Below are 14,229 nucleotides of genomic sequence, written 5' to 3' on the forward strand. Positions count from 1 at the left end.
TGAAGATAGACAAAACATATAATTAGACCTTTATAGAGAGTCTTTTCATAGAATTCTAAGTGGTGTCATGTTACGAGTTCATGTGAATTTCACTGTTAATAGGCATCCTTTCAGAAGAACCAATTAATTGTGAAAATAGGATTAAAAAAATGCTTTAGGTTGGCAGATAAAGTTGCTTTTCTTTCAGTTTTGGCAGTAATTACCTTTAAGGGAAGAAGGAAAACATACAGAAACAATGTAAATACTCTGCTTTAACAGATAGCTGTCTAACATGGTATTTAAGTCTAGATTTTAAATTTCTTTTCCTCAGGTCAACTTCCCGTGTAAAAGAATATTTGTGTGATTTTTTTTCTTTTTTTTTTTTTTTTCCTTTGAGAATTTTATTTGGCATTATGTCTGAATTAAAGCTGTACTATGGAATACAAGTTAACTAACTATATTCAACAAACTAGCTTTTAAGTTTGACTGCATTAAAATGTCTCTTGCCACCTTGGTGCATAAACAGTTTCTAGGTAAGAGAAGTAAATGTTGAGCTTCCTGGAATCGTGTTAAGAGAGGTTAATGCATTTTATTCTTAATTGGTTTTAAGCTAGACAATAAGATGGATAAATATCTATATGCTGACCTTGTTTTTTGGTTTTGTTTTTTTTTAAAAAAAAAAAGTTGTGCAACCAACCTATATTGTGTATTTTTTAAATAAATTGACTCCCTTTTCCAGGCCTTAGATGGTCAAAATATTTATAATGCTTGCTGTACCCTACGGATTGATTTTTCCAAATTGGTGAATTTGAATGTCAAGTACAACAATGATAAAAGCAGGGACTACACTCGTCCTGATCTTCCATCTGGTGATGGACAGCCAGCGCTGGACCCAGCTATTGCTGCAGCATTTGCAAAGGAGACCTCTCTTCTAGGTATGATTCTGACATTGTCCTTTTGTATTGCAAAGTCACTTGATGAAAATGTTTATTAATCCTTCTAACAGTTAAAGATCTTATGTTGCGATAGTATCCAAAGGCCCATTCAGGGTTCAGTCTCTATTGTGATCTGAATTGTAGTAACACAATTATATTGTCTTTAGAAGTCCTGCATAAATGAATGAGAGAATGCATGACAGAATGAGAAATGCACAAAGTATAAGGAAAAGTCAAGTTAGTTCTACTTTTATTCCCGAATCTGTCCTCCCCTCTTTAATATGTTCCTGTCAGCTGCTACTGTCCACTTTGCCCACTCTCCCTACCCAAGTTTGTAACAGAGACTTAAAATGATTTGCATGTTTCATTCATGCTAATACTTATTTGTAGTATCAGATTATGAAAATAACATTTTGTCAGTTTCCTTCAATGAGGAAAGATTATGCTCTTTGCTTTAAAAAAAAAAAAAAAAGATGCTAGTCTGTGGTTTCTGTTAAAGGAAAAAATCTGTAGTTGCACTTCTAGTGCTATGGTACATGAGTTCTAATATCCTGTCAGCCTTTGAGTTCATCAGAAGAAAGAGGTGAAATACTCTGTGAAAGACAGAGATAAATATATCTTCTGACTATTAGCAAAATAATTAATGCATGCTTTGGGAGAAATTTGTGATTTGTTTTTTTAATTTATCACAGTTCATTGCATGAGTTTCCCTCCTACTTCTGGCAAGTTGCTGTTCTTTGAGAACACCTTTCACTCTTCAAAATTTAATAGTACTCAAACTTAATCTCATGACTTCTGTAAAACCTGATTTATTATTTTATCATTGTTCTTAGCACTTAGTCTTTTTTTCTTATTTTTTCTTTCATCACTTCCCATTTTTCTCAACGTAGATTTCGTGCCTTGGTTTTTTTGTACAGGATGGACCAACTTGGAGTAAGTCAGAGTTAATGTAATAAAGAGGGGCCTCTGCTCTATGTGTGTTACAGAAATTAGAAGGCACTTTGAGAATGAAAAGGAAAAGGGTGAATATTATAGTTAAGGCTACTGAATGCTTCGTTTTTCTCATCGTAGATTTCATGCCTTGGTTTTTTTTGTACAGGATGGACCAACTTGGAGTAAGTCAGAGTTAATGTAATAAAGAGGGGCCTCTGCTCTATGTGTGTTACAGAAATTAGAAGGCACTTTGAGAATGAAAAGGAAAAGGGTGAATATTATAGTTAAGGCTACTGAATGCTTCGCTGTATGTGCCCTTTCCTGAAATCAGATTACTTGCAGGATACATTTCATATCTGGTTGTAAATTACACACACACCTCCCACAAATTTTGGAGTACTTGACTTCGCATCCTCCAATATGACTTGCAAAATGGTCTATCACTTGTAGCTACAGCAGTAGCTTTGAAAAGTAGAAAATACTGCAAGAATCTAAATCCCTGAGGAACCCATAGCTAAAGCTTATTTTCTTTTTTTATCTTTTAACTTCCCATTGTTTAAAAATTGCAGTCTTTCTTTTCATGGATTGGTAGGGAAGGGGGATGAGCGTTTGTGGAGAAGTTTGACAACAAGGAGATGAGTGCTGTAGAAACACCCTTGAGGCAGTTAGCAATTCTTTTGTCGGCACATAGTTTATAAAACAGTGCCAAATGCCGCATTACTTATGTAACTCCAATTCTGACATTTTCCTGAATTCTGAGAAGTTACTTTCCAGTCTCAGGCTTACTAATATATTTCTTTGTATGTAATGCTTATAGTATGCATCAAATTAGTAGGTTTAATTTGCTTGACATAGTGGAATCACACTCTGAGAATGCTTGGATCATTGCATCACTTTGGATACGTTTAATAATTGGGGTTACTATACTTGTTATAGTTAGCGGACTTTAATGTTTTAGGTTTGAAAGTCACTTAGATGCTTTTGTAATTTTTGTCTAGAAAACTATGGAAGTTTTCTGACCTTTTGATTTTAATCGCACTCATTCTTTTCTGCGTATTAAAGGTTTTTGCTAATAAAATTATGAAGATGACAGTCATATTAGCTAAGTAAATATTTTCATTCTCACTGGACCTTTTAAAATGCCCTGTTTTTCCAAGCAGCAGGAAAATAAAAGGTATATGACACGCGTAACTTTCATTACAGCTGTGAAACATTTTCAGAGCATCAGTGAAGTCAGTCATGTTTATTTTCATGAGTAGTGGAGATTATATATCATGGTTTGTTTTGTTTTTTTTCCTCTGTAAAAGCATTCATTGTTTTGAAAGCGACTTAAGGGAGCTGGATACATTTTCTAACTCTGCTCTTGGCCAGTTGGGTGAGCTTGGTATATTGTAACTCTGCATCATATGTCAAATGGGGATGGTTATAGAGTGATCTCTCTTTTTGTTGTTGTTGTTGTTGTTTGGGATTTGGTGGTTTGGGTTTTTTTCCTAGTTGCCTTTGTTTGTTTTTATAGAATTTGAGCTCTACAGCTGAAAAACTTTACCAAAAGGCTCCATTGTACTGTTGGTGCCTTAGCCATTTGGATAGCTGTGAAAATGGGAATGGTGCTTGTCTGAATATGGATGAACAAGGTTCTCATTCTGGGCTGCTTACTGTGCAAAAAGGCACAAAATAAAGTGACAAAAATAAGAAAGTACAAAGGATAGAAAAAAACTCAATAGCCTAAATGGACACTTGTGCATTCAATTTATAGCTGCGTTTTTATTCAGATACTCAAAAGGAGAAGGGTGAGAACACTTAAAAGTTCAGAGAGTTACAAGATGGAGGTTGGCAAACTGTGATGTGGGAAATATGACAGAATGATAGCAGTGACCTTCCTCCTGCTTCTTTCTTTTATCTTAATATTTTATTTCCTTTTATTTGCTTTAGAATTCTTATTTCTGTAATGTTGATAAAGATACAGTCAGAGTGTCTACCGTGCCCTATTCACAGATGATTCCAAATGGCATGTTTCTCCATGAAAGCAGTGGAGCTCCATTTTGAGCTTAATGTGATGCTCTTTAGGTTCTTTTGTGTGCTCAAAAAGAATACCGTAAGTTGAACCTGTGGCATTCTTGTTAACAGTCTTGCTGTAGCTGTTCTCTTATATGTCTATAATGAGATCACTAACAGAAGATGTGGTAAGGACTCATTTCTGACTTTTGCTTATGTTATGCTATTATATGCTGGATAGTTGTACAACTTTGGTGCCTTTTTGTTACTGACTTTTCAGTAGTATACTGTAATTCATATGTCGGAAGGGAGGTTTAGGTTTAACATAATTTTGTGAGTTGAGTTTTAGTGACAAGATGTGAGTCTTGTTAGTCTTGGGTTTAAATATGCATTAACACTGAAACATTACATACCTCAGTTTCCTTCTGGGTGGAATTAACCATCCTTTCCAGTAAGTGTAACTTTATGATGTAGTATAGTAAGACTTGCAGCTCATAAGCTGTTATGCAGGGATTTCAAAAGAACCTGCTCTCTCCCCCAAACCCCTTCAGGCTGCGTGTAAGGAGCAGGCCAGTAACAAGTATAAAAAGATGGTGGTTACTTGACATAAAGCCACAAAAAAGATTTGTAACAGGACTAGGCACTAAATCCAGTTCTCAGTTGCAGTTATGCATACCTTTATTAAGATGACTACTCCTACTGCTTAGGGTTTTCATACATAAGTTCATCACATTTTTAGTATAGCTTTAATTTGCCTCTTATTAAAATGGCATTACTAATTTGCATTTCAGAAGCCATGCAAAAGGATATGCTGAGGGGGAATAAATAATGTGACATGCTGTGTTTAAACTTCATTGAGGACAAAAGACCTGAAAAGGCTAGGAGAAGGTGTATAGTACTTGTATGTTTTCATTAATATCCGGAAAAAGCAAAAACCTGTTACCTGTAATTGTTGGAAGCTAAAATAAAGCTAGTGACAAAGCTTTCTAATACCAGTTGATCATGTTGACAAAGTAGCTAATGTTTCTAAATAGTTGCAGGTAAGTCCTCAAATCTTAAAGTGTGTTGCATGATAAGCTATACAAGTTGTTCTTATTTCTATTTATTAAAATTTTTTGACTTACTTAAATCAGAATGGCAAATCAGAGTGCAGTGGAGACCTACAGAACAGGAATTGTTTTTTCTGTGGGTTTGTAATTTGTGCAACCTTTCCAAGAAATGAGGTCTGTGTGTGCTGTGTAATTGGTTAGAAATGGATCAGTCAAATAGATGATCCTAGCCCGCATGCATCATTGTTCATTTGTCTACTACATCCTCAGCTGTGATGAAATAAGGTGATATAAATCTTTGAGACTGTAAGTTGGAGATCTTTTCAATCAGTCTTGTTATCTTTTGAAAGAAGGAGAAAATCACTAATGGCCAAAATGGGCTGGTTTCAAATGAATTGTGAGAAGCAGATGGTTGATTATTTTTTTTTTACCTCACATATGAAAAGATACATACGTGATGCATGATACAGATACTGAACTGTCACAAACAAAAGATTTTAAATAAGAACTACTTATAATTGCAAATACTAATATGTAATAATACTTTAATTTAGATATTTGTTTAATATTACAGCTGGAAATATGTTGTTGTGGTTAGGGCTCCCACAGCTTTATTGCTTGCTGTTACTGCTGGCTTGCTTTATTAGCGCTTTCCACTAATGCCCCTTCTTAAGACTCTTATTAAATGAATCTATTTCAATGGATAATAATTGAAAATATTTTTGTATGAATAGTGTTGAATTAATCTCTATTTTTAACTTCTTCAGTGGGACCAAAAATGTCCTGTAGAGAGTCTGATACTATGAAGAATTTTGCCTTTTGAAGTATGAATTACTCAGCTATGCTCTGCCCAACCATGGAAAGAGCCATAAAAACTTCACAAGTCATCTTTAGATTCCTTTATTCCTAAAAATGCTGGACTGACTTGAAGCTTCTAAGCTTAGGGAGAAGTGCCTAGACACACTAGAAGATTCGAAATGCTCTATTATCTTGGCATTTTCTAATACCTAAGTGATTGCTGTTGACCTAGTATAAAATAAGTTGTTTCCCTTCAGGTGGACATCTGTCATACCTTACTGTCATTCTTCAAATTTCTGTCTGTGTGACCTCTACAGTAGCTGGGTGTAAATAAACATGATATTCAGCATATGCAATACAAAGCACTCAAAAGTACATTTCCAAAATTATTTTTTAGAACAGAACTGGATTGTTTTTTAAAGTTGTTTGTGAAGTTTAATGTGATATTCACAGGTTTCCATGTGCATTACAGTCTGATTTGGGGAATGAGCTTCGCTACTTCTTCCACAAGGGTACTTTCTTTAACTGCATCCGTAATTAGTTGTTTTTACTTGAAAGTAAAGCTACATTCTTCAGCTTTAAACCAAGAGCAAAACATGTGTCATATTTATGTTAGATTTTTGCCTTGCTATTAATATACATAAGGATATAATATTACACTTTCACACAAAATGGATTTTGAGAAACAAAATTGCTGTTCTTGGACTAGCAGTGGTCCGTCTAATTTCATACCCTTTCTCTGACAGCTCGTGTTACTTCTGTGTTCTCTGATGGAAGACGTAGCGCAGCCCTCATAATGAATGATCATACTGTAGCATACCTGGAGGGAGTGCTTTCCAAACCCCCAGGTAGCTAGTGCTTGGCTTACATGATGAAGCATATTATATGTCACTTCATTGCCTATTTAATGTAAGTGACTGTTGTTTCCATAGGCAATCTAATACAGTCTCAAATCTATCAAGTGTTTTTTGCAGACAAGATAGGGTTTTTCCTTTTTTTTGTGTAGTACAGTCATTCCCACAAATAGCACATGTAATGCAATAAAAGATTATATTTGTTGCCTTTTGATGCATGTAGATTTTCCCTTTGTCTTGTGTCATGAGAGAAGACTAGAATTGTCATTACTCAGAACTTTCTGTTCTTCTTCTTTGACCTCTGAATACTAACATTTTTAATCTTTTAAAATTTATTGGAAAGCATTCCATATCTTTAATTTCCTCTCTTAGAACACTTACTGTTTTTTTTCCTTCTATATGTGTTTTGACAGGAAATGACCGGAAAATATTTTTCAGTGCTTGATCAGTAATACTGTTAAGGACTGTCGCAAAGTAGTGATGGATGTCCTGTTCCCTTTGGGAGGTCATTTGTCCCACCCAACAAAATATCTCTCTTTTTTAAATTATTTATTTACATTTTGTTACACAAGTTTGTGAAAAACAAAGAGTTGGAATGCAGGTAGAAATATTTTCTAGGAAATAAAAAATTGTAACCTTGCTTACTCCCCCCTTGTGTCCCCCTCGGTGTTCTTTTGATACTAAATCTGGGATTATTCTTTTTTTAAATTAATGGTTGAATATATTTACTATTGTCTGCTTAGTATTTGGTCATTGACTGAAATGGAAGAATTTATTTTCTCTTATGACTTCCTTTAAAATAAAACTTAATTTGGGAAGGACAGTAGTCTTAGGTACATAGTATAAAGGTTATATTTACACTGTCTGCCTGGCATACCGGAACACTGGTCAAAAGTTGTATTAACTTACCATGATTATATAAACATGATGAATTCTGCCAAAATACTGAAATCTAGAACCCAATTGCAGTAAAAGAAAATAAAATACTGGTTATATTTCTTTATTGTTTTTTACACATTTTGCAAAGTCAGTGTCCTTTTACTGAACTCTGTAAAATGTGCAAATAAAATAATGATCAAATAAGATAAAGCAGCTCCTGGGAGCAGCACACTCGCCTAGTACCCCAGTGACTTGACCAGGCAAAACCAACAGGTCACTACAGGATCTGAGTTTCCTTGGAAGAAGGAAAATAAAAACGCGGCTGAAGGTTTAGCTAACGGTAACATGCTTCTCAGGGAATTGGATTACAAAAACCACAGAGCATAATCAGTGGTGCTACCTTGAATCTTGAATTTAGAAAGTTGCCTCCTCACCTCATTTGTGCTAAGGCTCTGAGAGGTAGGTAGGCCTTTTCACATGACCAGCTCCAGTGTTATATATTTCATCTGAAGCATCAAGTTGAAGTGAAGAATGCCTTTCAAAGGGTGATGGAAAATAAGGATGTAATGATGCAGAGAGCACAATTAGTGTTTATTCTTATTGATTTGATCAACATTTACTTTAGACCATTTTGATAAACTAGACACTTTGAGCATTTTGCGGTGTAGTGGAAACAGTTTTGGTGCACAAGAGTGTTTATTTGAAAAGAAAGTACTTTTCACACCTCGTCACTTCTGAATAAAAAAAATGCACACTTCCTTATGTTAATTTAACAACTCATTTCACAACCCTTTGGACTACTGTAACAGTGGAATGGTCTGCTTTGTACAATGCAACACTTGTACTGGTATAGATACTTTTTTTTTTAAAATGACTTGTGTGTGTTTCGTAAAATATGCTTTATTTTAAAATTAGGGCTTCCTGTTGCAGCTGTTCCAGGAGCTCTGAGTCCTTTGGCTATTCCAAATGCTGCTGCTGCAGCTGCTGCTGCTGCTGCTGGCCGTGTGGGAATGCCTGGAGTTTCAGCTGGTGGCAATACAGTCCTCCTGGTTAGCAATTTAAATGAAGAGGTCAGTGAAACAATTTTACTTTTTTTTTTCTCTTTAGTCACACTGCATTTGTCCATATTTTATAATTTCTTTGCATTTGGCTTCTTGCATTTGGATTTTAAGCCCAAAGTATTTTTGCTGTTTTTTTAATAATCCCCCAAAGTTAATTTTAAAGACATTATCGTTAAATACTTTTGTTTTCCCAGGTAGCTAACAACTTAAAATGTCTTTTGATAGTCAGCTACCTATTTTTTCTAAGAAAAATGTGCTAACTACTGCATGCTTGATATTTGAATTGAAAGCTTTATTTTTACAAAATAGCAAGTATGCTTTCTTTTGCAATTATAATCATGTAAACTAGAATTTCTGTTTTGTTTCTTCTAATTGTTTGCTGTTTCATTTCATGCTTGTATCTCACATTTTAAGATCTTAATTTATGTGAACTACTCTAACACATTTTTCTTTAAAGGTTCTCCCAAAGATCTTGACGAGGCACTCTTCCAGTCTCTCTTAGTAATTTTTTTCTTTGCAGTTACTCATTTGTCTTTAAAAAAAAAAAGTATTAAGAAAATAGTAGCAAAGCATTTTCGCCTTAACTGTATCTTCCTTGCTAACTCTGAAATCTAAAAAGGTTTATTTAGTTTTGCATTTTTACTGTCCTTTATGTTTATTTTGATGGCTGTGAAAGCTGGTATGAAATGTGGGAAGTTTGTATCAGTCTAGCTGTTCCATTTTTAACTGGCCTCTGTCACTGTAAATCATGAAGCTTTTTTTTTATCATCTGGTACTATTTTGTCATCCACAGTCTTGCATGTTAAAATGTTTTCAATCAGAGTGCCATTTTGAAAGATTTTTTTGCCTGCATTTCATAACCAGCCATGCTTACGCAGTTAAAGTTCAAAGTTTAAAATTTCTATTGCATGGGTTTTTTTTAATTTATTTTCATGTTGAGATGAAATGCTGTAGTTTACTCTTGATATGAATGTACTTTACCCATATTTGTCTTGGGTGACTACATTTTACTCAGTTTTTCTTGTACAGTACATAAACCAATCATTTTCTGACCAAATTCCTGCATTTCCTATGTACTGACCTATATTTTATTTTTTTTTTTGTTCCCCACTTCCTTATTTTTTTTTCTTCTGCATTGCTGTATTCCCTTCCCCATTTCATCCTTTTCCCTTTGTGTTCAACTTCCCTTTCCTTGTCTTTACCCAAATTCCCATGCCCTACCCTGTCTTACCCTTCTCCTCCTCGTTGTCCACGTTCCCTGTCTTCATTCCCTATGTTCATGCTTCTGTGCTTGAACAAAATGTTCCTCGGACCAACTTGCCCCAATTAACCGCCTTGAAACCATGATCCATGACCACCTCACCATTCTGCGGGAACCACCCTTCGTTATGGATGATCTGTTCATCTCCGCAAAACTCTTCTCTCTTCTTGTCTTACGCTGCTTGCTCTTCTCTCCTTCTAAAGATGGTTACGCCCCAAAGTCTGTTTACCCTCTTCGGTATGTTATTGTTAGCACTATACTTTTATTATTGATTTGATTTTGTTTTGGTTTTGGTTTTTTTTTTTTGTTTTGTTTCACCTTAATTCTTATTTGTAGCTAGCACTTTGGCTTAAAGTTGAATAGTAAATCTTTTGCTATTTTTCTTTTGCTGTTTAAAACTCTCCATAGACACAGATTTTCTTTTAATGCATGCTAATATATTTTGCATGGTCTTTAATTTAATATCATTCACATAGCTTTGAGGGTTTATCAGAAATTATTCTTTTCAAAATTCACTATTCAAAATCTTTATCTCCTTTATTCATTTGTGAGAGTGTTGAGTTTGAGTGAGTGATCTTGTTGATGTCTGAATGTTCCATTGATATGTCAAAATATATTACTTGGGTGACTGGCTTTAAAATGAACTTTTTCTTTTGGGTACCTTTGACTTTAAAAAGGTGTTTATGGTGATGTGCAGCGTGTGAAGATTTTATACAATAAGAAGGATAGTGCTCTTATACAGATGGCTGATGGAAACCAGTCACAGCTGGGTAAGATTAGTTTTCTGTTTATATTCCCGTTAGTCTAAGTACTTGAAATTATGCTGTGTAAAATCAGGTGAATTAAGTATGTTTACTTTTGTCAGTTTGTCTTGTATCCTGGTTACCCACAAGATCCAAAATCTTACTGCATGCACTTGTATTCCAGAAGGTCTGCAGAATATCCTAAATGAATTCAACAGCTGAATAACATGTGACAGTCTTTAAATAAAATTGAATATTCATGCAGATCCTGCAGACCTAGTTCTTGATTCCAGTCTTGTAGCACATTGATTCTTTGCTGGTTTTGTTGTTCACTTGTGTGATGTACCTACCACAAGGTATTGAAAAGTAACACTGAATTAAGTAAACTTCTTGTCTTTTTCAGCTATGAGCCATCTTAATGGACAGAAAATGTATGGAAAGATTATTCGGGTTACCCTTTCTAAACATCAGACAGTACAACTACCTCGAGAGGGACTTGATGACCAAGGGCTGACTAAAGACTTTGGTAATTCACCTCTGCATCGCTTCAAGAAACCTGGTTCAAAAAACTTTCAAAATATATTTCCTCCTTCTGCAACACTTCATCTGTCCAATATTCCGTAAGTGTTGGCTGTCAGTAAGCCAGTAGTATTAATGTGAATCACAACACACTGAATTGACTAACAATTTCTTGCTTATGCTTATTTTCTTTCGGACTGTAGACCATCAGTAGCAGAAGAGGATCTACGCACATTGTTTGCTAACACTGGAGGCACTGTGAAAGCATTTAAATTTTTTCAGTAAGTAAATTTTCTGTACATAGCTTTAACAAAAGACTGCCTAAGTGCGTTTTTGCAGCACATCTTAAGGAAAAGTGCGTACATTAGGAGCAACCCCTGTAGTGTTAAAGTTCCTAATGCCATTATTTTGTTTCAGAAGAGATCACAAGATGGCGCTTCTTCAGATGTCAACAGTAGAAGAAGCTATTCAGGCTTTGATTGATCTTCACAATTACAATCTGGGAGAAAATCACCATCTGAGAGTTTCTTTCTCTAAGTCAACTATTTAAAAAGGCAGATTGAAAATGAGGGTGTATTGCATTGTTTGGTGTTGTCACCTATTGACTGTTCAGGAAAGTGGGGACCAGAGTTTGTCTTCTGTTGTTTTTTTATTTTTATGCTGTTATCATTCCTTGGTTGTTTTAAAAAATAAAAAAATTGTTAAAAAGCAGTGATACTAACTGCTGTTGTTCAACTGTTGTTTAGATAAACCATCATTTTGTTTAAAAGATTTCAAGTTAATACCACATTTCAACTTAGTTGACGTACGTGCCTTAAAAAGGAAAACTAGTACTGCTGGAATTGCATAACTAGTAAAAAGTAAATTTGGTTGTCTGGGGCACATTGTTACATGATAATTTAAATATGTTTAGGCAGGGGTGTGTAAAAAGGTTAAGCTTTTGTTTCTCCTGCTTGATAGATTTCTTTATCTGCTGACCTGTCACTTATTTTTCTTTTTAATTGGTTAAGACGCATTACACTGAAAGAGTAAAATGACATTATTTGATTTCTGCTACTCCTTGTTTTGTGCTCTTTTTTTAAAAAAGGCCTTTTGTATTTCATCGTTCTGGTCTAGATTCAGTTATGAATGTAGGCATTAGTTAAAATTAACAAGGTACAGAATATTAATTTCTTAAAGGACAAAAAGTGACTTCTGTGACTTTGAGCCCTACGTGAAAAGCATTGTGGAATCTTAACCTTTTTGTACACACTCTTGTGGGATGTATCATATAAATGTCAGCACTAAGTAATGTCTCGTTTGTGGCTGAATATTTTTCGTAGATGTTTTTGAAGTTGACATGACTTATGTGCATTTCAATATATATTGCCATCTTTAGTTTGTAATTAAGATATGGAATATGGTTGTGGATTTCTGAGCATGTACAGACTGGTCAAGCTAGTTCAGGAAATGGTGCATGTATTTTTCAATGATGAAGAAAGTTTGCTGCAAATGCTTGCAGGAAATTTTGTGGCAGTTTTCTAAAACTGATAACCAGGTGGGACCAAAGTTTATGTGCCTTTAGTCTTAATTTACCTTGCATTGTAATATTCAGTTTTAATAAATCTATTCAAAATATTTTGTATTTAGAAATTGATCTGACTTTACTATAAACATGACTCAGAATCTACAGATCCAGTTAATTTGAAAGCAGTTCTCTGTCAGTCTGAACTGTTAATTTGATTCTGTTTAAATGACCAATACTTTTTGAAATTGATGTACTTAGTTTCAAGATTCATAGATTCTGTTATCTATGTAGAAAAAAAAAAAGGTCATGTATATTTTCTATTAGTTGAGTTTTTACATCTTTAGAATTGTAAAATTCAGTATAGTTTGAAAGTGGCACAATTAAAAATTAATTTTCTAACAAAGTTGGGAGGTTTGACGGTGGTTTAATTTCATTTTGTGTGTACTCTGCTTACCTCTGTAGCATGCTCAATAAACACTTCTGTAGCTCTGTATTCACCTTTTCTGTCTTTCTCTGCTGCTTTCTATCTCTCCTATTCTTTGTTTTTCACTTCTACTGTGCTTCTAAATTCATGTTTATTCTCTGCCAGGGTGGGAAAAGCATAATATTAAAAAATACATTTTATGGCTTTTTACCATAAATCTGATGCTGTGAAAAATACCAGCTCTTTATTTTCAGAAAGATAGTGACCCCTTTGCAGGCATGTGTGCATATTAAACATTTCCCACCCTGTTACAACTACTGCTTTAAAGACATAACTTTTATTGTAGTTTGTTAGCTCTCTCTTTCTGTCTTTTTAGTTTTTAAGCAATTTTATGCACTAATAGATCTCTCAGGTTTGCCATGCTCTCTTGCTGCAGTTTCATCTTCCATTTTTTGTGTCTGCTAAAGATTTTTCTACTAATCATACAGTATACTCATGGGTTAAAGTAACAAAATTTTTAACATTGGATTAGTGGATGATGCATATTCCAGACCAGGATATTACACCTTTTCAGAGACATCGGTTCAAATGAATGTAAAAACAGTTTGTGCACTTTAATAGTGTTTCTTTATATTACTTTGAACGAATTGTTGTGGGTTTTTTTCCCCTCAATTAGAAATAGGATTAAAAATTTTACACGGTCTCCTTTTAAGAGTAACTGTATGATCCTGAAGCATTACATTGATAAAAGCTGTCAGTGTTCAATTCGAAGCATTTTTCTGTCACTTCTTCAGTTCAACTAATGTAGATTTATTGATGTCAGATTACTTTGTGACCTGATGTCTGTTCTTTGGGTTGGCTTTCAAATCAATAAATAGCTATCAGCTTTTAAAGGTCATGGTATAACATAGGGGGCTTGCAGTAGTCTTCACAATATTAAATAAAATGCATTAGGTTCTTACCTGTTTTATCGGAAAGACACCCAAAATATGACAGGTATCACAGTGATCACCCAGTCTGAAATACTAGTAGAATCAGATTCATCCATACAAGAAACTTGTGAGTCAACATCTTACAACTCGGGCACCCAAATGCATCAATGTGACTAACTCCCAAATGACTTGAACAGAGTCTGACTGAACTGATCTTTTAAATTTTTCATCTATATAGTATGATGGCCAATATTTTTAAAAGTAAAAATGTGTCAGATTTTCTTTTGCATATCAGAATGTGCTTGCATGTTTCAAATAGAAATGTGAATTGAAATTTACCATTCCATGAGTTCAGCTTGT

The 14,229-nt window shown here is 34.5% G+C and overlaps 1 protein-coding gene across 1 annotated transcript; it reads left to right on the forward strand.

The window, feature by feature from the left end:
- Window positions 1–512: 512 nt before the first annotated feature.
- On the forward strand, window positions 513–12,916 carry LOC104161233 (polypyrimidine tract-binding protein 2-like; the record flags this gene model as incomplete). The annotated part of the gene is given in 8 exon segments (XM_009699587.1): window positions 513–581; window positions 719–914; window positions 8,338–8,492; window positions 9,948–9,981; window positions 10,422–10,514; window positions 10,891–11,107; window positions 11,210–11,287; window positions 11,424–12,916. Coding segments are annotated over 8 exon segments (975 nt in total), but the record flags the coding sequence as incomplete, so codon positions are not given.
- Window positions 12,917–14,229: the final 1,313 nt, after the last annotated feature.

Source organism: Cariama cristata, unplaced genomic scaffold, assembly GCF_000690535.1.
Source record: "Cariama cristata isolate BGI_N322 unplaced genomic scaffold, ASM69053v1 scaffold17334, whole genome shotgun sequence".
NCBI lineage: Eukaryota > Metazoa > Chordata > Aves > Cariamiformes > Cariamidae > Cariama > Cariama cristata.